General features: G+C 37.9%; 1 protein-coding gene across 1 annotated transcript in view; it reads left to right on the top strand.

Annotated features, from left to right (window-relative positions):
• The window catches only part of SLC9A9 (solute carrier family 9 member A9), a 727593-nt gene that overhangs the window by 63397 nt on the left and 640330 nt on the right, over positions 1-23866 (top strand). Inside the window, exons 3-4 of the mRNA XM_072618220.1 lie at positions 9341-9418; positions 11605-11681. Of these exons, the coding sequence (XP_072474321.1) occupies positions 9341-9418; positions 11605-11681 (155 nt within the window). The remainder of the gene's footprint in view (positions 1-9340; positions 9419-11604; positions 11682-23866) is intronic.

Genomic DNA, 23866 nt, shown 5'->3' with positions numbered 1-23866 from the left:
AGTCCTGGTAGGCAATTACCTTGTGTGTGAGCTAATTACACACTCACACATGTGTATGTATATATATATATATTATGTGTATAGGTGTGTATATATTACATATGTATGTATGTAGTATGTATATATATATATATTATGTGTATAGGTGTGTATATATTACATATGTATGTATGTAAACATATATATACATACATAAGTTTTTTTAAGTATCTAGCAGCTAAATTTGGTCCACAGGCTACAGGTTGAATACCTTTGCTATACATGAATTGCCAGAGAAGTGGAAATGTTTGCAAAGCTGGAAGGAAGTAATCTTTCCCTTCAGAATTCACTTTCAGATTGTTTGTCCCACTCCTATGAGTATTGTTACACTCTACTTTTCATTCTAGTTATTTGTGTCCCGTACCTCACCTCAGCTAGGTGGCACATTGGATAGAGCACTGGGCTTGGGATCAGGAAGACTCATCTTCCTGAGTTCATATCCAACGTCAGATGCTGGATAACTGTGTGACCCTGGGCAAATCACTTAACTGTGTGTATCAGTTTTTGATCTATAACATGAGCCGGAGAAGGAAATGGCAAACCTTTCCAATCTTTTTCCCCAAATGGATTCATGAAGAGTCAGACAGGACTGAAATGACTAAGCAACAACAACCACCTATTCCTCGGCCCTCTAATTGTGTGCCCCCTCCTTACATACACATCTCATCTCTGTTTTTGGGATAACACAGTACTTTAATGTTTGAAAAGCACTTGGTAAATGAGACTTCATTTTATTCATACAACAATGCTTGGAGGTAGGTGCTATTTTTATTTCTGCTTTACAGAGAAGGAAACGGAGGCTAGAAAGGGTTAAGTAACTTGGCCATTTTCATATAGTATATACATGGCTGAGACTGGATTTGAACTCAGTTTTTTCCGACTCCTAGTCCAGCACTCTATGCACTTGCTGAGAATGAGTTAGTGAATGAGTGGGGAAACATTTAAGTGCTTACTATGTACCAAGCCCAGTATTAAGTGATTGGAACCCAAAGACCAAAGCAAGGACAGCTCTTGCTATGATGATCTTTATATTATAACTTGAAAATGGTAGACTGAGAGAGGCACTTTTGTCTGGAAAGATACAGGGATGGTTAATAGGAATTGCTTAACACATGGTCCGGGAGTATGCTGGAGTCAGAGCAACAGGCTTGGCTTATATTAAAATTTTCAGTGTGAGCGTTTACACTTTGGAAATTATCAGGGCTTGATTTTTGTTGATTGTCTGGACTTAAGAAAGGGATGGAGAAAATGGCAATAATGTAAGTTAAACTTACAAGTGTGCCCTGCATCCATATTCTCCTCTCTCCCAGAGCTGGTTGTTAAACATTTACCAGCACACTCATGCACACATCCCTTCCAGGAGCAATAGCAGGGTGGAGTTAATCATGGTTTCAGAACTGGGAAGCTTTGGGGAGGGGGGCGGGGAGAGAAGGAGTATAGGTTGGCTGATGAGAAGATGGCCAAGGAATAGGGAGTAAAGAGAAGCCCTTAATGGACCAGTTGAGATGCTCACAAACCAGGATTGCAGGGTCCCAAGTAGAAATTTGTAGATGAAAGGATTAAAACCTTCAGGATATGAGCAGTAAGGCAGTTCAAAGGAAGGAATAAAGGGGGCCAGGGACTGCCCAAAATAGTGGACCAGGAGAGAGCTGGTCATTTGTCTTTGGAACCCCCACAGTACCTAAGCATTGTCCTTTGCATGTAATATTGCAAATGCAACTGTGTTCTGATTTCATGCAGCTAGGGAATTACCTCCCCCAATCATTCATTTATTAGGTACCCATTAAGTATATTAGACCCTAGACTAGGCACCAATGAAATTCATAAGTAGATAAGGTCTAACTCTAGGGAGTTAATTGGCAAGTGCCTTGCCCTGAGTCTTGTATCTAATAAGTATCCAAGGCAGCATTTGAATCCATGCCTTCGTGACTCCAAGTCGAATACTGAGTGTTGTCTCACATCACAAATTATAGGTGTTCCATAAATATTTGTTAGAAGAATGAATGAAGATGATTTAACTCACACTCGTCTTCTAACATTAACAAAGTGCGTGTGGGAGGAAATCACTTTGAGATGCTGCTTTTTTCTTGTCCCTCCTCTGTAAAAACTATAATCCAACTGACTGAGGCGAAATTCAGGTTCTGTTGGGAAACTGTAGCAGTCAGTGGATCTATGGCCATTTCCCTACTGTGACTGTCATTTTGAGTGACATTGAGCAAGTCACTGATTTCTGCTTCTCCATCTGGAAAATGGGGATAATTATGTTTTCCATTTTCTCCTCAGAGAAGTTGTCAGGGTTAATTAAGTAGTGTTTCTAAGAGGACCTCCTTAGAAGGAGTATCCCCCATAAGGAACCAGTCTTCCCATAGCTCTTGTGTTCATGTGTGACTTAACGGTTTGGTAGATCTCTTGTTATTTCTTCCCAAATAAGTCATATTGTGTCACCAGCTGTCTCTATGCTCTGGAGTCAAACAGGATTTTGTATACATTGCTTTCTGATGCATTTGAAAATTAGACTTGGTTCATCTCCAGTCTCTTTTTGGAAGTTTGCATATTGCTTATCATCGGTGACCATATGTTTATGCAATTTCCAGCCAAATATTGTTGAATAACTGAGATAATATTTAAAACAGCCTACAGCAGTGTGAGCAGACTGATACTTTTTTTTAGTCTTTGTTATTTTCAGCTGCTTTAAAAGCCTCATCCCAATATTTTAAGTTGTTTCCTTTTTGGGAATGCAGGGGATGCTTCCAATCTTAGACTTCCTCATCCAGGTATTTTGCCCCAAGTAACAGTACCAGATAAAACATAAGGGAACATCTTAAAATTGAGATTGAGGGAAAAGATTTTAAATGCAACCAAAATGGCCTCTAATAGTTATTTCATAAAAGCCTAATTCTAAGTGCTATAAACTATGATAATTTCCTCTCTCAACTTGGATTTGACTTACCTTTTCAAAATATGACAACATTTTAGTTCCTTTGGACTCAAGTATGTGACTTCCAGGACCATATAAAATTTAAACTTGATTTCTAGTCAAAGTTGATGTGAACGCGCCATCTGGAAGTTGATACAATGGCAAATCCAACCATTTCTGAGAAATTGTCAGGGTTTGGAGTCCCTCCCAGAATCCTGATTTAGTAGTCTCTAAGCTTTCAGTAAGTCTGTAAAGAACACAAATCTGTTTTGTTTATACATAGTCTCATTACAGTGTGCACCTTGTCCATCTAATTCTGCCAATATTATCTCACTGTACCAGAAAATCAAATTCTGTAATACCATAGTTAGCCAGCCTCATTGTAGAATGGGTTATTTTAATTGAATTTTTTGGTTAGTTTATTAACCAATTTATATAGTGAGACTATCTCAGGCAAGGCATTTCCTGGATAAGTACCATAACTGGAAGAAGCTTTAGAGATCATCCAGAATCCAAACCCCTCACTTTATAGAAGAAGAAACTAAGGACTATAGAGACCACGTAACTTGGCCAAGGCAAACAGCTAATTCATGGCCTGGAGCAGGAGGGAGGTGGCACAACCTAGAGTTTTGTATTCTGAGTCTAGTATTCTTTTAAAAATTCATCTTTATTAGAATGGTAAATAAAAGGAAAGAGCATTAAATTTCATTCTGGCTTTTAAAAATTTTCTCCCTGCCTGACCTTTGGCCAGCATGCTTTTTGGACAAGAGAATTAAAAAGAAGGAATTGTGGGTGTGAACAAGGGACAGATTTGATGTGCAGAACCAGAAGAACAGTCAGTGACACTTAGCAAGGTGTTATAACTAGTTTTAAGATGAGTGGAAGCAGAAAAAACAACATTCACCTAGAAAAAAACAGCATTCTCCATACCTGTTATTTCTCATGAACTTCTTAACCTTCCTGTTTTTACTTCTGTAACCATGTGGCTGCTCCCCAGCCATCATCATGCCATGTCAAAGTATGTACCCTTTAATCTCTTCATGTTTCTGTGTCTGGTTCTAGGAACAGTTATCAAATTGATGGTCTCATGTGGGAAAGGGAGTACCTACTAGTTACCCTTCACTGAACTCATCATCCATCCCTGTGACTTTTCTAATCAAAGCATCCCTCCCTTGCCCTTCCCCTCAACTATGTGTAATGTCTTCTCTTATTACACTATATACGCTTTGGGCCAGATGCTGTCTTGCTTTTTGAATTTGCATACTTGGCACACTGGCATATATTAAATGTTTAATCATTTTTCTAAAATTAATGAATTTATTTTTATTTGTGCGGAATTCTCAGAGGTTTTCATTCTGTATCACCACCAGGTTTGCTATTATCTGAAATCATCAGGGACACTCTTAACTTTATATTTTTTTAAAAAAAACTTTTATTATATCTTATTAAAATATTTATTGTATGTTAACTTTTTATATTTTTGTGGAGCCTCTTTCCAAAGATTTTAGCGTCATGATTCATAAAACAGTTTGGAAATTTTATAACTAGGAATTCTACGACCTGAAACACATTCAATTGGTGGATTGAGACAGAGATTATGAGACATGCTTCCAAAATGTTGTTAGCAAGGCCAGTATAGTCTGCCACTATTAATGTTGGTCCTGAACACTCCAGGGTCATCTGGCCAGACAGTATTAGATGGGTAATCTACTTTAATAGGATATAATCACACTTTCATGGTAGGATAGAACTAGTGGAGGATTAGAGGTATGGCGGATTGACAAAAGAAGAAAGTGTCACCCCTTGCCCCCAAATATTGGCATTCTGGAAGAAAACCCATATTCATCGTGTACTAATTATGGATAACTCTGCTGATTGGTTGCTAGATTGAACATCTTTCTGATTAAAAAAAAAAAGGTTGTATTACCAAGACTGGATAGCTGGGACATCAAGTAGTGAACTATGAACACCAGAAAGAGAGTGTTTTTTATTCAATAAAAACCTCCATTCCTTCAAGCCCATGGAAGGATGAGCAAGTCCATGGAAACCACAACAAAAAATCTAGGTTAGGAGTACTCTCAACATTTTGTTGTCTTGTGATATATAAAGGAACTTGCCAGAAAATACAGGGAAACTCTCTTTCCTATGGTTTAACCATCCAAATATCTACATCCATCTAGATAGAAACAGAGTTAGACAAACATGTGTGCATATAAAAGACATATTTCATGATGTGCCTCAGATGTCCCCTCTCCAACAATGTCACCCTTCTTACTGCTAGTAAGAAATGGTAAAAAGGAGCTCAGATGGCCATATACAGAAAGGTTCTGTGCCAGGCTTGTTTAGGAAGCAGTGGTCTGGATAGGAGAAGAGAGGAAGGTGGCATCCAACCTCAGGACTGAGTCATACCTCTGAGTCTTTGTCATCTTCACTACTATGACATTTCCTGGAGCCATGTCAGCCTTAGAGGTGCATGAAGTATGGAGAGCAGAACAGGACAAGTTAACCAATGCTCCAAGATATTGGTATAGGATAAGAATGGTTATTTGAGCAGGATGAGGAATTGAAAGTACTGCCTGTTTTACAAACTGGAATTTCAGATCAATTGGTATAGGTAGGAGATTAATTAGAAATATTAGAATTTACAAGCAATGAAAATCAGCATTAGAGGAAGAAGCATGCCATAGCACTAAGAGCATTGGATTTAGCCTCCAAAGACTCCATTTAATAACTTCTGTTTTCTATAAGGCTATACTAGCAACCACATGAGCACACAGGGTGGACTGCTAGCACAGGTTCTTTGATCTGCTTTTTTAAAGGAAAGACAGCTTTAAAGGGGTCAACAATCTAACTTTAATTAACAGACAGATAAGCACAGGTAAGCAGTCCAAGAAAGAATTCAATAGACAGGGCTCCAACTATCTAAACAGAATAATAGTACCACCTAAGTATACAACCAGACTGGGAGAGCACCAACATCTGAGTAGTCAGTGGTGGGGGAATCTTAACAAACAACTACCCAGAGTCTGGTCCAGGGAACCCAAAGGTGCTTCTCATGAGCGAACCCCAAAGCAAAATGCCAACCTCCAACAATATATAATGAAGATTTGACCCCTGATTGGCTGAAAATCTTGAAAGTCTATGTGCTTAGTGCCTAATTGACTTAGAACCTGCCAAGGTTCTCTGTGTGACTCAGGACGTATCACAGCTAGGAACTGAGCTAAAATTCAAAGCAGCAAGACATCCATGATTGACATGTAGTCACATAGACCTATTAATGGATAGGGAAGATTGTATATTCTATTAACCCTACAAGTGCCTACCTCCTCATTTTATGAATGAGGAAACTGAAGTCCAGTGGGAAGTTAAATGACTCACCCAAGATCACACAGATAGTAATTATTCAAAGTATGTTTTGAACCTAGGTCTTCTGATTACAATACAATTTATAAAATGCTTTTCCAAACCAAACAAAAAACACCTCTGAGATATGGATTGTACAAGTCCTATTATCCATACTTTTAAAATAAAAAGACTAAGACCCAGGTAAAATGAGTTGTCCATCTAAATATTATGACAAATTAGCCCTTCCCACATTAGTTCCTATTAAGCAAATAAAAGGGGAGAAAAGTCAACATTGGCATAAAATGAATAATATAATTTTTACAAAATTGCCCTGGGTCCATATAATTAATTTTGATTAATCTTCATCCTTATTTTTTAATTTATTTATATTTTTTTCAGTCACACATCTAGTAGAAATCAGTCAGAATTTATGGTTGCTTTTTTTTTTTTGTCACCATACTACTTGAGCAAGTTGCATCTTTTTTTTTTCTAGGCCCCAATTTCCTCATCTACAAAATGAGAGGGTTGAGCTAGGTGACTCCTTAGGTCCCTTCCATCTCTAAATCTGTGATGCTATGGGTTCAGAGTCCTTTCTGGCACTAAACTTTATGGTGACAAGATCCTGTGGTCATTCTCTGAGAGTGCTTGTTAAAGTCATCAAGGTTAAGTGCCTTGCAACAAAAATGTTGCAGGGATCTGCTTTTGGGCAAGGCAATGGAAGACTGGTGGCCAGCTGGCAAGTATACTCTACTGGTGATTTTATAGGCACTCTCTAATCAACAGAAGCCTATATTAAATGCTGAAAACCTTGGTGGGGCAGGGGGGTGAGGGAGAAGGAGGAAAAAAGAAATATCAGAGCTGGTCCATATCCTTAGGCCACATACAACATAGGTAAGGAGATAGCAAAAAAAACCCCAAAACCTAGAGAACGATTTACAGCTAGCCTGTGTTGTATAAGCACAATGTTTAGCTTATAGAAAAAAGAAGTCATTTATTAAGTGGTCCTCTTTGAGAAGGAAGGACAGCAAACAACAACTTCTGTTGTCTATCTTCTATCTATCTATCTATCTATCTATCTATCTATCTATCTATCTATCTATCTATCTATCCATCCATCTATCCATCTATCTACCTGTCTGTCTATCTCTCTATCTCTGTCTGTCTGTCTCTGTATATACAGAGAGTGAGAGAGATCTGTATCTCTATCTGTCTACCTATGTGTCTGTCTGTCAATCTATCTATCTATCTATCTATCTATCTATCTATCTATCTATCTATCTACCCCTCTCCCTCTCCTTCTCCAGCAGTGCAGTGGGTAATAGAGTGCTAAGCTTTGGCATCAATAAACATGGGCTTGAATCCAAGCTTTTGCATTCACTAGCTAAGGGAATAAATCATATAACCCCAAAGACTCTCAGCTTCCTCGCCTTTAAAACGAGGATAGTAATACTCTCAGGAATTGCCTTATAGAGTTGTTCTAAAGAAAAGGCATTGTAAATTCTAAAGGGCTATCTAAATGTAAAGAATAGTAATCATTATAAATAAAATAGACATTCAAAGGAGGGAGCTTATTGTGGAGTCTGGAGTAGTTAGAAAATGGTTTCATAGTGGAGGTGGGTTTTGAAGGATGGTCAGGGCTTACATAAGGAAGGGAAGGAGGAACAAGGAAAACACTGAAATATGAAAAACCAACAAGTGGGGGAGGGAAAAAGTTTATTAGGTTTAGCAAAGGCATTGATGTGGGAATGACCATGTTTCCTTATCAGAGAAAAATATTTTTGATATTAGAGTAAATGGGAATTATGGAAGATGAGTATATCTAGAAGTGGTACTGTACCTTGACATCTGTAGTTCTCCTAGGGACTAGGGACCTACCTGATAACTCTAATCACCCCTTCCTAGTGGGAGCTTACCATACACATAGATTTCTTTGAAAATGACCAACTGCCTCCTTTTGACAATTCCCTCCTTCACCTGTTACTTCATGTACCTGCCCATACTTATAGCTATTACCTTCTGAAACCTTCCTCAGTTCTGTTGCCTATCCTGATAAGTCTGTCTAATCCTTGATCTGGGCCTTCCCCTATTGTCTGACCTGGGCTGTTACCAAGTCCTATGACAGACAAGAGTATTTAGGTACCAAGTCACGCAGTTTTGGTTTTCTCACTGTTTTAAAATAAACAGTCAAAGAAAAATGACTCAGGAATTAATTTTTCACCTTCAAATGTTTTCCAATTCTTCACCATGGGCCGATGGCATAGAAAGGTGAAGATGCCCCTATATTAGACTGTCGTTGCCATAAATGACCATTGGCAAGTTCAAATTTAAATCTGATATTTTCACCTCTAGAATGGAACCAATAACCAGTTATCTACAAGAATTACAAAACATGATCAATTGCAAAATATAATAATTTTTCAAAAGTGACATTTGAAGTGTAGGGATCTTTGTAGGGAGTTCAAAGATGAGGAAGTTTCTTCTACCGATGGTATTTGTCACCTGGTTTTCTAAGAGGTACCTTGCACACTCAAAGATTTAAGTTGCTTTCTAGGGTCAGACAGCCAATATACATCAAAACTGTGACTTGAATGCAGGTCTTGCTGATCCTAAGACCATTTCTCTATCCACTGTGCGTTGTTGTGTCTCTGATGTAGGAGAAATTTTTAAGACCAATCTTCTGGCCAGAAACTGCCTTGATGGACTGTCAAATTCCTTTGGCATAAAGAGAGAAAGAACAAGTCAGAGTAAAAGAGGAAATAGTGTCTTTGTTGGCCATGTCTCCTGAGGTTTCATTTTAGGTTTACAAGATAGATGTATACCTTTCACATGTGAAGTCTTGTCTTTAAACAAACCTTTGTTCTTAAGCACTTAAATCTGAATGTCCTTTTCCATTTTGGCTTTTGTTAATGATCTAGTGAAGTGAAATGAATGCTCTCTAGTCCTTGAAAGCCCAAATCACTACACAGCTGATCTCAGAGCATAAGTTTCATGAACCAAAGTGGTACCTTCCTAAACTAACCTGTCTGTCTTTCTTGGCAGATGACATTTGATCCAGAAATCTTCTTCAATGTTTTACTGCCTCCAATTATCTTTCATGCTGGATATAGTTTAAAGAAGGTAAGTTTGGGTGATAGCTCTCCTCCTATCTCCTTCTCCAGTAGAAGAATCTAATATCTGGCCAGACAATTCTACTCTAAGTAAGAGGAGGTAAAATACAGAAACCTTTCCCCCTCTTGAAAGTGTTTGTCTAATTCATTTATACAAGGGTTCTTAAACTGAACATTACAAACTTTTTCTAATAACTATATTTCAATATATTTAGTTTCCTTTGTAATCCTATGAATTTTATTTTATGCATTTAAAAATATCATTCTGAAAAGGGGTCGACAAGCTTTGGTCTACTTCCCAATGGGTCCATGGCATGGAAAGGTAAAGATGCCCCTGTGTTAGAATGTCATTGTTATAAATTATCATGGGGAAGTTCAGATTTGAAGTGTTGACGATTTCTTTGGATGCCTGATACTGAAAGGTTTGCATGAAAACATGTTGGTCGCATTTATTAAGTACCTACTATGTGCCAGACAGTTTAGTAGGTACTTGGGATTCAGAGACTAAAACAAAAGTCAATTAGTCGAGAAGCATTTCTTAAACACCTACTGTGTGCCAGGCATTGTGCTAAGGGCTGTACTTCCCATAAGGAACTTAAATCCAGTTAGGGGAGACAATGTCTGTTATATAAATACAAATGTAGATAGATAGATAGATAGACAGACAGACAGACAGATAGATAGATAGATAGACAGACAGACAGATAGTAATTTTGATGGGAGGACCCTAACAGATGGGGAAATCTAGACAGACTACATGTAAAAGACTACATTAGGGAAGGATTCTTTGAGTTGAAGGTGAGGAGGGATGATGTTCCAGGCTTGGGAGACAGCAAACAAAGGCACAGATGGGGATGGAGTACAGTATATTATAAACAATAAGAAGGACAATTTGGCCACATCTAGGAGCAAGCTGAAAAATCTAACTAATCACTTGGATGTTTCCAAACATTCAGATGTGGGTACACATTATCTCCCCCACCCACTAATGTACTACTGTGATACCTCATTGTGGTTGGGAGTGATGTTGATTTCTAAAAGACTACATCCAATGAACACAAACTCTGGCAAATTGGTCCAAGCTGGAAAGATGTTGTGTATGAGTCCATCTTCTATATTTCTTTTCCAACCACCATTCTGTCTAACTTAGGAGAAACTAATCACCAGGTTGGCTCTAGGTTGATGAATGTCCATAGAAGCTCTTCAAGAGCTTCTGCTAAGTTGCAGTGAAGTGTCTATACTGAGGAGGTCATGAGTCTTCAAATGTTGAAGTAAGAAATATCTTTGGGATTACCTCATATCCCAACTTTTTACTTTTCCTTCAGGTAGTAACAGCTGGCATTCACATAGTGATTTAAGTAAGGTTTGCAAAATACTTTACACATATTATGTTCTTTGATCTTTACAAAGACCCCACAAAGTAGTTACTATAGGTTTTATTATTTTCGAGTTACAGAAGTGAACACTGAAATTCATAGTTTCAATAAGTCATTCGGGTCACATAGCCAACCAGTAACCAAGCGAAGATTCAAACTCAGAGCTTTCTCTTTCCTTGCTCCAAGGCCAGTTTCCTTTCTAGCTCGTCACATCACCTTGTACATATCAATATCACTTAAATGCCTACTTTCAAGACCCAGTAATTCTGATAGTGAAAGTTTTTAGTAAATCACCAATGATTTATTCATTTAAAATACTTGATAGTGTCATGCACATATCAGTTATACAGATACAAATCTATAACCTTCTAGGTTGACATTGTTATAAATCATGGTCTAATTATCAAGGCAAAATGTTGGTTTTCTTAGAACCATTCAGTTCATTGTTGTCCTGTCTTCTCTCTTCCTCTACCATCTCATTAACTTATTCAGGAGTATCTAGTAGGAGACAGAATGATAAAAATTTACTCTAGCCTACTGATTAAAATCAAAGTACTTGGGCTCCAATTCTTACCTGTATGACCTTGGACAGATCATTGGATCTCCCTCAGTGAGGGAGGACTTAAATGGGCTCTGAAATCTTTTCCAGCTCTTGAGTTATACTTCTACAAGAGTCATCAGAGTACAATACAATGTGTCTAGGTTTAAAATTTGAATTTTGAAATTGTGATCAAATGCTTATGTGTTTTTTTCTTTATAAAAATTGTTCTCTTCTCCATGATCATTATCCACTATTTTTATTGTGCTATTTCTTTTCTAGAGACATTTCTTCCGAAATTTGGGATCAATTTTAACATATGCATTTTTAGGAACTGCAATTTCCTGTATTGTTATAGGGTAAGTGAAGCCCCAAGCATATAATTTTGGCTGATATTCAGTGTTCATACTATGTTGAAGTGTATGCTATTGCAATGACTGAAGATACGGAAATCACCTGGGTTTATTGAAATGGTGTGTCTTCAGAGTTCTAAACTTTATAAACATTGACAGCAATAAACATTCAGCTACACAAACAATAATGAGTCTATCATATACCTTTCGTCTTCAGATGGAAATACATAATTGGCTTCTGTTATTTACAAATTTTCTTTATAAAACTTTGTGTATTAACTTTAACAAGACAGTATTTCCATATTCACTTCTGAACTCTTTTCTGTAAATTTATTGCTATTATGATAATTATTTCTGTAATGTAACATACAATGTAATTGTATATTTTTTTCTCATTTTGATTCCTTCATTTTGTTTTGTTTCATGTGCCTTTCTATTTAGGGGATATTTTTTATATTTGCCATTTCTTACGGTATAGTTGTGTTCCATTATGTTCATATGCTACAATTTGTTCAGTCTTTCACAAGAAACATAGGTTATTTCAATTTTTCTTTTACAAATAATGCTTCTATTATTTTTCTATTACAAATAATTCTTCTTTATTTTTATACAAATAGGTCTTTTTTTCCTCCCCATAACTTTCATAGGATATTGTCCGAGTTGTGTATGAAATTGACATATGAAATTGTCTAGTTCTTATTCTCTAAATTCCATATTGCTTTTCAAGAATATTGCACCAATCCATAGCTTGATCCAAAATGTAACAATGTAGCTGTTTCTCCAGAATCCCTTCAGCTTTGACTTCTACTATTTAAAATGATCTTTGTTAGCTAATGTGTGAAAAAGGCATCTTATGATTGTTAAACATATTTTTCTCAGATTATTAAAGCTGGAAGAGGTTTTTTTTTTTTTTTGAGGGTTCTATTCTGGATAACTACCTGTTCATACAATTTAGACACTTATCTACTGGACAATGCATTTTAATCTTATAAATTCAATTCCTTATAGATTTTGTATGTTAAAATTTTTTACATAAATATTTATGCCAAAACTTTATATCCCTAATCTGTTTCTTACTTTATTCCGTATTCACTGATTTTGTTATGTGAAACTTTTTGCATTTATATTCTTAAAACCTTCACTTCTTTTCTCCTATAATTGTTTCCATTTGTTGAAGAGATAAGAATTTTCCTCCTCTCCATAATTTGTATAAATGTATCATTCAGCTTTTTTTTAACAACTAAAAATATTTAAATCATTGATCTATTTGGAATTTATTATAGTATATCATGCAAAATGTAGATAGATACTCTCTAAGTTTACTTCCATCTTTAAATCTATGATCTTATGACCTCCTAAGTTATTTGAGTTTTTGTCCATGTTGCCATACAATGATTTGTCTAATTAATTTTTTTTGTTTTACTAAATAATCACAGTGTTTTATGATGACAGAGTTTGTCCAACAATAGTGTCATAGATTCATAAAAAAGTTTAACAAACATTTATTAAATTTGGGGAATAAAAAGAAAACCTGGAAGCAATATTTGCCCTTAAGACATTTGCATTCTAATCAAAGAGCATAATTCCAATTTAGAGCTGGGAATGACCTTAGAACTAGCCCTACAATCTATTGCATGTTCTTAGTTCTAATGTTTGATTATTTAATCCATAGCATTGACTTGTTGTTCTTGTTTAATCCAGGACATGAAAGCTTTGATAATCAACACCAGTTATAACTATATCAATTGGTAAAATTTGAGATTGATTAGTAAAAGTATCTCTCTGATAAAATTCCTTGATATTCTTGTCAATTTGATCTTCTATGTAAATTTTGTCAACTCAACCCTTGACCTTTGAAACAGCTTTTATTGATGAAAAGCAGTTAAACCAAACCACCAGTAAAATTACTTCATCTGATACCATCTGCAGTATTTCCTCCTCCCACCTCTCTACCAAGAGGCGAGAAGTGGGCTTCATTATCTACACTCCATCAACCCTTGACTTTTATTCTAGCCAGCTGTTATTTATTCTAGCCTAAGGGATGGTTATGAAGCTTCAAATTGACATTAATTTATTCATTCTTCCACTTGTATAAAGTGTCTAAAATGCTGTTACCTGTAGAGTTTAGGAAACCTTGTGGCTGTTTCATCAGGCTTGAACTAGGTGCCAAGTGTGTCCTGTTTACCAAGCAAAGCCAACCAGCCCCCAAGGTGAAAATCTCTTTCACCTAATTTAAAAACACCTTAGAACCACAGAACTTTTTGTCTCTATGGCCCCAGTGCCCAGCACAGTGTCTTGCACATAGTAGATACCGTAAATACTCATTCAATTGAGTTGAATTGTAAATTTGAAAAAAAATTGCCTTCAGGTAGAGGCTTGCCAGTGCTGAGGCCTGGAATTTTATCAGGACTTGACTGGCGTTGATATTGATCATGACATGACAAAGTCGATTTTGTAATTAGAAGACAAGCGGTTTCCAGAGTCCTTATCCCACTTCAAGGTGGATATTCTGTGTAGTGCCTAACGTATTAAATAAAGGTGTTAAATATCTAGGTGTAATGGTTTCATTTAAAGTCCCTACCACTGTTGAACATTATATGAACTATGGGCTAATAGGTTATGCATAATTATACATTCAGTTCAAGAAGAATTTATTAAGAGACTACTGTAACAAGAAAAAATAGTACATTGTCACCTACTGATGATGAGAAGTGATTTAGGGCCATCTTGCATCAACACAATACCAAGCCAATTTGAGGAAGGCCACCAACGTATTGGATAGATACCTCTATTTTGAACTTATGGGGAGATGTGGATATGGTTCACAATGGAGTGGGAGATAGGGAGAGGTTGTGATCTACTTTGTTCGAGAGAGTGCCCATATGGGTGAGATGAAAGATCCATTGGAGCATTATAAGGCACTGCTCCAGGTGCTTGGGTTTATATATTTTTTCTTTTTATTTATAAAAAATTAGAAGAAAACTAATGATACATTCATTCCAGTTGTAGAAAGGAAAAGTTATTCATTATCCAATAATTAAAAGAAATTATGACAAAAAGGAAGGATATGAGGTTGTAAAAAATATTTTTGTACAACAAAAATAAATGCATGCAGAATACTAAAAAAAGAAGCAGATTAAGGATAAGGCATTGCCATAAATATTTTAATATACAAAATCCATAAGAAATTAACACAAATGTAGGAAAATTATCCATTCCCTAGTAGATATAGATGTGTCCAAATCATATTAAAATGTAGTTATTCAAAACCTAAATGCAAGTTATCAATAGCTACCTCCAGAACTCTTCAGATTCTCTAGTAATCAGAGGAACACACATTTAAACAATTCTGTAATATTATTATACATTATATCAGATAAGATTGTCAAGCATTGTAAAATTAAAGGGCGCTTGTCCTCAAGGAGTTTGTATTCTGTTGGCATAATTATTTTTACTTTAGACATTATATCTGATTAAAATAGATTTGGAGCATAGTTTCAGCATGGATTGGGATAATGTATTTTAACCACCACTTAACTTTACCACCACCACAATTTTTCCTTTTGTGTCATTTCCATATCTTTGAAACTGTACTGTATACTTTATTACTTTACAGTGGAATTTTTGCTCCAAAAAAGTTTCTGTGGAAGAAATCAAACGATGTTAAGATGATACTGTAAACTTCCTACTCATTCATCTTTTTATAAAAAAAACAACCTTTTTATTTGTCATTTTTTACATCACCAAAATTTTCTCTACTATTGCTTACTGCCTCCCTCACAGAAATTCATGTTATATAACAAATACTATTTAAAAAAATAAAAAAGAGAGAAAAATAAGCAAAACTGTTCAATACATTGAAAAAGTCTGAAAATATGTGAAATGTGCCCTATTTGTAGCCCTCCCTCTTCTTTTTTTTTTTTTTTTTTTTTTTTTTTATTTTATTTTTTTTTATTAAATTTATTTATTTAACTTTTAACATTCATTTTCACAAAATTTTGGGTTACAAATTTTCTCCCCTTTTATCCCCTCCCCCCCCAAACACCAAGCATTCTAATTGCCCCTATGACCAATCTGCTCTCTCTTCTATCATCCCTCTCTGCCCTTGTCTCCATCTTCTCTTTTGTCCTGTAGGGGCAGATAGCTTTCTATACCCCTTTACCTGTTTTTCTTATTTCCTAGTGGCAAGAACATTACTCGACAGTTGATCCTAACACTTTGAGTTCCAACTTCTCTTCCTCCCTCCCTCCCCACCCCTTCCCTTTGGAAGGCAAGCAATTCAATATAGGCCATATCTGTGTAGTTTTGCAAATGACTTCCATAATAGTTGTGTTGTATAGGACTAACTATATTTCCCTCCATCCTATCCTGTCCCCCATTACTTCTATTCTCTTTTGATCCTATCCCTCCCCATGAGTGTCGACCTCAAATTGCACTCTCCTCCTCATGCCCTGCCTTCTATCATCCCCCCCTCCCTGCTTGTCCCCTTATCCCCCACTTTCCTGTATTGTGAGATAGGTTTTCCTACCAAAATGAGTGTGCACTTTATTCTTTTCTTTAGTGGAATGTGATGAGAGTAGACTTCATGTTTTTCTCTCACCTCCCCTCTTTATCCCTCCACTAATGAGTCTTTTGATTGCCTCTTTTATGAGAGATAATTTGCCCCATTCAGTTTCTCCCTTTCTCTTCCCAATATTTTTCTCTCTCACTGCTTGATTTCATTTTGTTTTAAAGATATGATCCCAACCTATTCAATTCACTCTGTGCACTCTGTCTCTATGTATGTGAGCGTGTGTGCATGTGTAATCCCACCCAGTACCCAGATACTGAAATGTTTCAAGAGTTACAAATATTGTCTTTCCATGTAGGAATGTAAACAGTTCAGCTTTAGTAAGTCCCTTATGACTTCACTTTGCTGTTCACCTTTTCATGGTTCTCTTCATTCTTGTGTTTGAAAGTCAAATTTTCTTTTCAGCTCTGGTCTTTTCATCAAGAATACTTGAAAATCCTCTATTTCATTGAAAGACCATTTTTTCCCCTGAAGTATTATAGTCAGTTTTGCTGGGTAGGTGATTCTTGGTTTTAGTCCTAGTTCCTTTGACTTCTGGAATATACTGTTCCATGCCCTTCGATCCCTTAATGTAGAGGCTGCTAGATCTTGTGTTATCCTGATTGTATTTCCACAATACTTGAATTGTTTCTTTCTAGCTGCCTGCAGTATTTTCTCCTTGACCTGGGAACTCTGGAATTTGGCCACAATGTTCCTAGGAGTTTCTCTTTTTGGATCTCTTTCAGGCGGTGTTCTGTGGATTCCTTGAATATTTATTTTGCCCTCTGGTTCTAGAATCTCAGGGCAGTTTTCCTTGATAATTTCATGAAAGATGATGTCTAGGCTCTTCTTTTGATCATGGCTTTCAGGTAGTCCCATAATTTTTAAATTGTCTCTCCTGGATCTATTTTCCAGGTCTGTTGTTTTTCCAATGAGATATTTCACATTATCTTCCATTTTTCCATTCTTCTCTCTTTGTTCTGTGATTTCTTGGTTTTGCATAAAGTCATTAGCCTCCATCTGTGCCATTCTAATTTTGAAAGAACTATTTTCTTCAGTGAGCTTTTGAATCTCCTTTTCCATTTGGCTAATTCTGCTTTTGAAAGCATTCTTCTCCTCATTGGCTTTTTGAACCTCTTTTGCCAATTGAGTTAGGCTAGTTTTTAAGGTGTTAATTTCTTCAACATTTTTTTGGGTCTCCCTTAGCAGGGAGCTGATCTGCTGTTCATGCTTTGACTTCATGTCTCTCATTTCTCTTCCCAGCTTTTCCTCCACCTCTCTAACTTGATTTTCAAAATTCTTTTTGAGCTCTTCCATGGCCTGAGCCCATTGGGTGGGCTGGGACACAGAAGCCTTGATTTCTGTGTCTTTGCCTGATGGTAAGCATTGTTCTTCCTCATCAGAAAGGAAGGGAGGAAATGCCTGTTCGCCAAGAAAGTAGCCTTCTATAGTCTTATTTCTTTTCCCTTTTCTGGGCATTTTCCCAGCCAGTGACTTGACCTCTGAATATTTTCCTCACACCCACCTCACCTCCTGATCCTCCCAGCCCGTGTTTGTGGTCTGAGATTCAAATGCTGCTTCCAGCCTCAGGGCTTTTGGCGGGGGCAGGGCTGCTATTCAGTATGAGATTATGTTCCGGTGCTGAGATCGGGGCAGGGCCACCTCTCAAGCTCAGTTCCCTCAGGGGGTTTATGCGCAGACCTTCCGCAATGGATTCAAGCTCCCGCCCGCTTGGGGAGCCCCTGTCTGCAGCCGCCTCTCAGCTTCTACCTCCCGGGGGGGGGCCTGAATTATGGGGGCACCCCACTCCCCTCTCGACCCGCCAAAGAGACTCTCTCACCCACCCCTGTCACCTGTGGGTGGAGGGACTTGTGCGGCCGCTGGAGATCCAGTCCCTGAAGCCTGCTCGGATCTGTTTCTCTCGGTGCCGCAGCCGTGGCCGCAGCAGGTCCGGGCTGGGCTTTGTGTCTGCAGCGCGACGGACCTTTTGCGAGAGGTTTGCAGATCCCTCTGTGGGTGGAGGGACCCGCGTGGCCGCTGGAGATCCTGTCTGTGAAGCCTGCTCGGATCTTTTCCTCTCGGTGTCGCGGTCGCGGCAGGGCTGCACTCAGCTCCCAGTCCCGGTGCCCAGTCCGCAGCGCGAAGGACCCCCCCGCGAGAGGTTTGCAGGTCTCTCTGGAACAGAAATCTCCCTCGCTCCAATGTTCTGTGGCCTCTGGGTGCGGAATTCGCCGTGAGTTACTTCCCTGTAGCCATTCTATGGGTTGTGGGTTCAGAGCTATGTGTATGTGCGTCTTTCTACTCCGCCATCTTGGCTCCGCCTCCCAGCCCTCCCTCTTCTACAGAGGCATAGGTTGGCAGTTTTCTGTCATATTTTTTCTTTTGATCCAGGTCCTTTTTTTTTTTTTTTTTATAATTTTGGACACTCAATTTTTGGTTTTGTGTGTGTGTGTGTGTGTGTGTGTGTGTGTGTGTATGTGTGTGTGTGTGTGTGTAGTTCTTTGATTTAAATTGTTGTAGTCATTGTATGGATAGCTTTCTTGGTTCTGCTTACTTCACTCGATATTAGTGTATATAGATATTTCCATGCTTTTCTATACTCATCACATTCATTATTTCCTATAGCATAGTAATTCATGTACCACAATCTAATTAACCATTTCCCAATTTGATAGGGATTTACTAAGAATTGGGAATTCTTAATTCTTTGCTATCACAAAAAATGATGCTACAAATATTTTGGTTTATATTCTTATCAATGGCCTCCTTAGGGAATGAGTCTAGTAGAGGAATCTCTGGATCAAAGTGCATGGACATTTTAGTCACATTTTGCATAATTCCAAATTGCTTTCCAAAACGGCTGGATTGATTCACTGTTCCACCAATAATGCACCAGTGTTCATCTCTTTCCACAACCCCTCCAACAATTGATTATTTGTATCATTTATCGTCCTTGCCATTCATCTTCATATGAAAACTTTTAAAGAAAAATGAGATGAGCAACATATTTAGTATCACAGAAACTCCTAGAATGACATATTTTTGATTTACAGTGGACATATATTGTGCACTGGAAACTTATGAAGTCATTTCCTGAACTGTTATCTCTGTCTGTTGGGCAGACAGGGTAAGCAGCCATATAATTCTGGTAGCAAAATTTGTAAAGGAAGAGAAAAGCAAGTAGATGTCTGCCAGGCACAGTCAAATATTTATCATTTATACAGGAATTCCATTAGTTAGTCTTTGATTCTTTTAATGTTAGATATCTCTAACATAAACATTAGGAAACTTGCCACAAAGAAGTCAGGTGGCTTCAGGTAGATTTGGGGGGATGATAAAGGACATCTCATGATTGTAAAAGGAATTCCCAGATAAGGAAACTCCCTCTGTCAGGGAGTTTTTGCCCTCAATGTAGGTTGACACCTTTTCTGAAACTTACAGTTGTAGAGAATTTCCTAGAGCATGACACAGTTCCTGGCACAATGTAGGTGATTAATGAATACTTATTGATTGACTGACTAACCAACTTTAGAGTTTTGAGGAGTTAGGACCAGGATCAGACAGCCAGTATGTGTCAGAAGAAGTACGTACACTGTTCAAAATCTGGGTCTTCTGGCTCTAAGAGAGTTCTCTATTTAGGGGTGGGGAACCTGAGGCCTTGAGGGGATACAGTCAAAGGGTCACACTTGAGGACCTAGAGGTTCACATGTGACCTTGAGACGTCAGGTTCTCCACCCCTGCACTATACCATACTAACTCTCATGCTTGGGATATGTGGTTGTTTTTCAATCATGTCCAACTCTTTGTGGTTTCCTTTGAGGTTTTCTTGGCAAAGATACTAAAGTGGTTTGCCATTTCCTTCTTGTGCAGTAGATTAAAACAGAAGTTAAGTGACCTGCCCTGGGTCACATAGCTAGTAAGGGGCTGAGGCTGGATTTGAACTCAGATCTTCCTGAATCCAGCCCCAGCACTCTATCCACAGAGTCATCTAGCTACCTCCAGTGAATCCCAGCTATTTTGGTTCAAATATTTCCTTTCTATACTTCATGCAACACATTTAGCACATGGTAGGTAATATGCTAGGCATTGGCAATACAAAGCCTTTGAGAAACTCAGGGAATGGAACATTTATAGAGATAAGTGAGAGCAAGGTAATTTGAGGAGGGAGTGAGTGTGCACTTCTTAGTGGGATCAGAAAAGGGTAGGAGACTGGAAGCTGAGCAGAGTCCAATAGGAAGTTAAGGATTCTAAGAGGTGTGGGTGAGGAAGGAATGCATTCCCCTCCTTCAGAACAGCCCCTGCAAAGGCAAGGAGGTGGGAGGTAGAAGGCTGAGTCTGAGACATAGTTGCCCCATATTGGAGATAGTTCTCTTCTGTAGGATGACAATTAGACTAGATGGAATCTTTCATCCTTGGATCTATGATCCTGTAAATCTAATAGTTGGTGGGCTGTGTTTAGCCTGAACTAGGTGCATAAATCAACTAATGATCTTGTTTTATATGGTGTCTTGAAAAGTTACCTCAATTCCCCAACAATATAGTTCTCTGATCCTTAAGAAATCACAATCTGGAGGAAGAAAGGGCATATATTATAGCAATCCATAGATGTTCATAGCCACATACAAATGTACTTTTGCATTTTTAGATGAAAGGGAGCTGTAAAGAAATCAAGTTACCCAAGGTTCCTGTAGCTTAAGGGAGACTGGATGATTCACCAGTTTCATACAGAGACTGAATCTTGAGCAGAAAATTTACGAGAGAGAGGGATATCCTTCCCTCAGGACGTTCTGCACAATATGTATGGCTTCTGCCTTGATTCTAACATGGTTAGGAAATAGCAAGTAAGTTTCCTGCCTGGAAAGCCAGATTCATGGTTATTATAAAGAAGAGATGAATTTTTTCTTCTTGGCTTGAGAGGAGCCCAGGGAGAAACTTGTGAGGAGGAGAACTTAGTTTTGGTGTCAGGAAATCCTTCAATTGTGTGGTTCAGTCATTTCTGACTCTTTTTGACCCCAATTAGGGTTTTCTTGGCAAAGATACTGCAGTGGTTTGCCATTTCCTGCTCATTTTACACAGGTTAAGAAACTGAGGCAAACAGGGTGAAGTGACTTGCCCAGGATGACACAGCTAGTAAGTATTTGAGGTCAAATTTGAACTAAGGTCTTCCTGACTCCATATCTGGCTCTCTATCTACTTTGAGATCTGACAATTAGAGTTGACCTAAAATGGAACAGGTTGCCTCAAGAGGGCAGTTATGTCTCCTCACCTGAGATTTGCAAGCAATGGCTGGATGATCACATACCAGCTCTGCTGTAGAAGAGTTCCTTTGGAGGGGTATGGGTTGGACTACATGGTCCTTGAGGGCTTTTCTGTTTCTAGAATTCTGTGCTTCATGTAAAACCAGACTTGAGCAGGTGGGAATATCGACTGTTTTAAGACCTTGAAGTCCAGGATCAAAATTTTCATTTGATGTGAGAAACAATTGTCAGAAGTTGTAGAGTTCAGAAAAGGGCTATGACATGGAAGAAATTCAGTAATAAGTTTGGCTTCATTTTGACCTTAATTATTTCCATTTCACTGAATAAATGATGGGTTTTTCCATGCAAGAGCTATATCTGACCATGCAACTGACCACCAGAGTTGGATACTGAGCAAATGTTGGAAATGCCCATTTTTATGAACTGTCAGTGGTGTTTGAATAGCCATACATTGCTTTAGGAACCACCTTTTCTATACGGCATGATCAGATTTAGCTAGGAAAGTTTATCTGACTGCGTTCTTCCTTATGACAGCAAGAACAATCTTTAAAAGATCTTCTGTTTCTAAAAAGTTATTTCTGACTATATTCTTCTGTTTTCGATCATTGAACAATTTTTCTTGCTATAATAAAAACTCTCAAAAATCCCTTTGTATACTCAGAACTCTATTTCAGCTCTTTGATCCTTTGGGAGTTTGGTCTATTTTTTATTAATAACTTTAATACTCTCATTCTCCAGTGACTGATGCAACATGGTTAGATAATAAGGAAAATTGGCATAATGCTGACTATAAGCATATTATCTTTTTTCAAGAAAAAAATAACCATCCAAGAAATGTTTCTTATTTCTTGAGCAGCTCAAGCAGCATTCCTCCTGCCTTAATTCTAATGAGGAGTTACAAACAAATCCCACGTTTTAAAGTTTGGAAAATATTTTGGAAAAATGAAAATAAATCTAATCATAAAGAGCTAATATGAACAGAGTTAGATAATTTATATCCTACACATTTAATTTCCCATAGGACCTGGCAACTAATTAATCTCTACAGTGTATTTGTGGGACAAAACATGTCTTTCTTTGGAGCCTGATTCTTTAGCTATACTTACCTAGGTGGTGCAGTGGATAGAGCAACAGCCCTGGAATCAGAAGGACTTGAATTCAAGTCCAGCCTGAGAAACTTAGCTATGTGACCCGGGGCAAGTCACTTAACCCTGTTTCCCTCAGTTTCCTCATCTGTAAAGTGAGCCCGAGAAGGAAATGGTAAACCATTCCAATGTCTTTGCCAAGAAAATTCCAAATGGGGTCATGAAGAGTCAGACACGACTGAAAAATGACTGAAAAACAAAGAAAGCAGTATCAGAATTAGCAATTGCCCTCTCATCAAGTCCTAGCTTCTTGGAATAAGAGAACAGTAATTTTTCCTTCACTCATTCAAGCTCCAAGTGGGTTTTAGAAAGGGAATAGACATTAGAAGGGAGAGCATTCCATACATAGAAGATGACCATTGCAAACCCTAAGGGCTACCAGTTGGGAAAGAAAGAGAGGAGGGGTGGTCAGGTATTGATCTAAATTACTTCCTGGAGTAATATTTTCAATAACCTCTGATGAGTTTCAAACTATTGAACATTTATTTGGTGAAGTGTTGATTTTGAACAAAAAAAATCTGAATTTATAAAATCTGTAAAAATAAAAAAAGTATCTGTGTGTGTTGATAGGTGAATGAATAGATAGATAGAGAGGTGGGTGGATGGATAGATGGATAGATAGATAGATAGATAGATAGATAGATAGATAGATAGATAGATAGATAGATAGATAGATAGATAGATGATAGATAACGAATACAAAATCCACCACATCATGGCTCTGGAGAGCTGTCAGGGAGATCTCAGATACAGGGGGAGACATACAAGAAAGATGCCCTCTCAGAGGAGAGCACTCCCCCTTCATACTCTTCGATCTAAGAAACCTCTTACCCCATCTTCCAACATCAGCCTGGCCCTGCCATTAATGCCACGAAACATGACTTGCTGTTCTGACTTCGCAATGTTTGGCAATTTTTCTAAATGCCAGCTTATAGTTGGTTTTACAAGAAGGTACACATTTTGTCCCCTTGCTGATCTGCAGATGAGACATGAAAATTCATAGCTACTGGAAAGTAGGTAATAGGCTAAATAACACTTTAGTGTTTCTAGACCTTTTAAGTAGTTTTTGTTTTTAACCTAGGGCAAATACCACAAGCTGTACATAGGGCAAACACCACCAAGGTCCTGTCAGTGCAGCTGGTGTGTGTGTGCGCAGAAGAGAATTCCACTGGGGGTGAAAGAGAGACACAAAACCGGGGATCCTGGCGCAAGGCCATTTCTGGGGGAAGAGCTCACCCT

The sequence above is a fragment of the Notamacropus eugenii genome, chromosome 6 (genome assembly GCF_028372415.1).
Source record: "Notamacropus eugenii isolate mMacEug1 chromosome 6, mMacEug1.pri_v2, whole genome shotgun sequence".
Classification (NCBI taxonomy): Eukaryota; Metazoa; Chordata; class Mammalia; order Diprotodontia; family Macropodidae; genus Notamacropus; species Notamacropus eugenii.
Note: the sequence above shows the minus strand (reverse complement) of the source record. Positions and strands in the feature narration are given on the sequence as shown.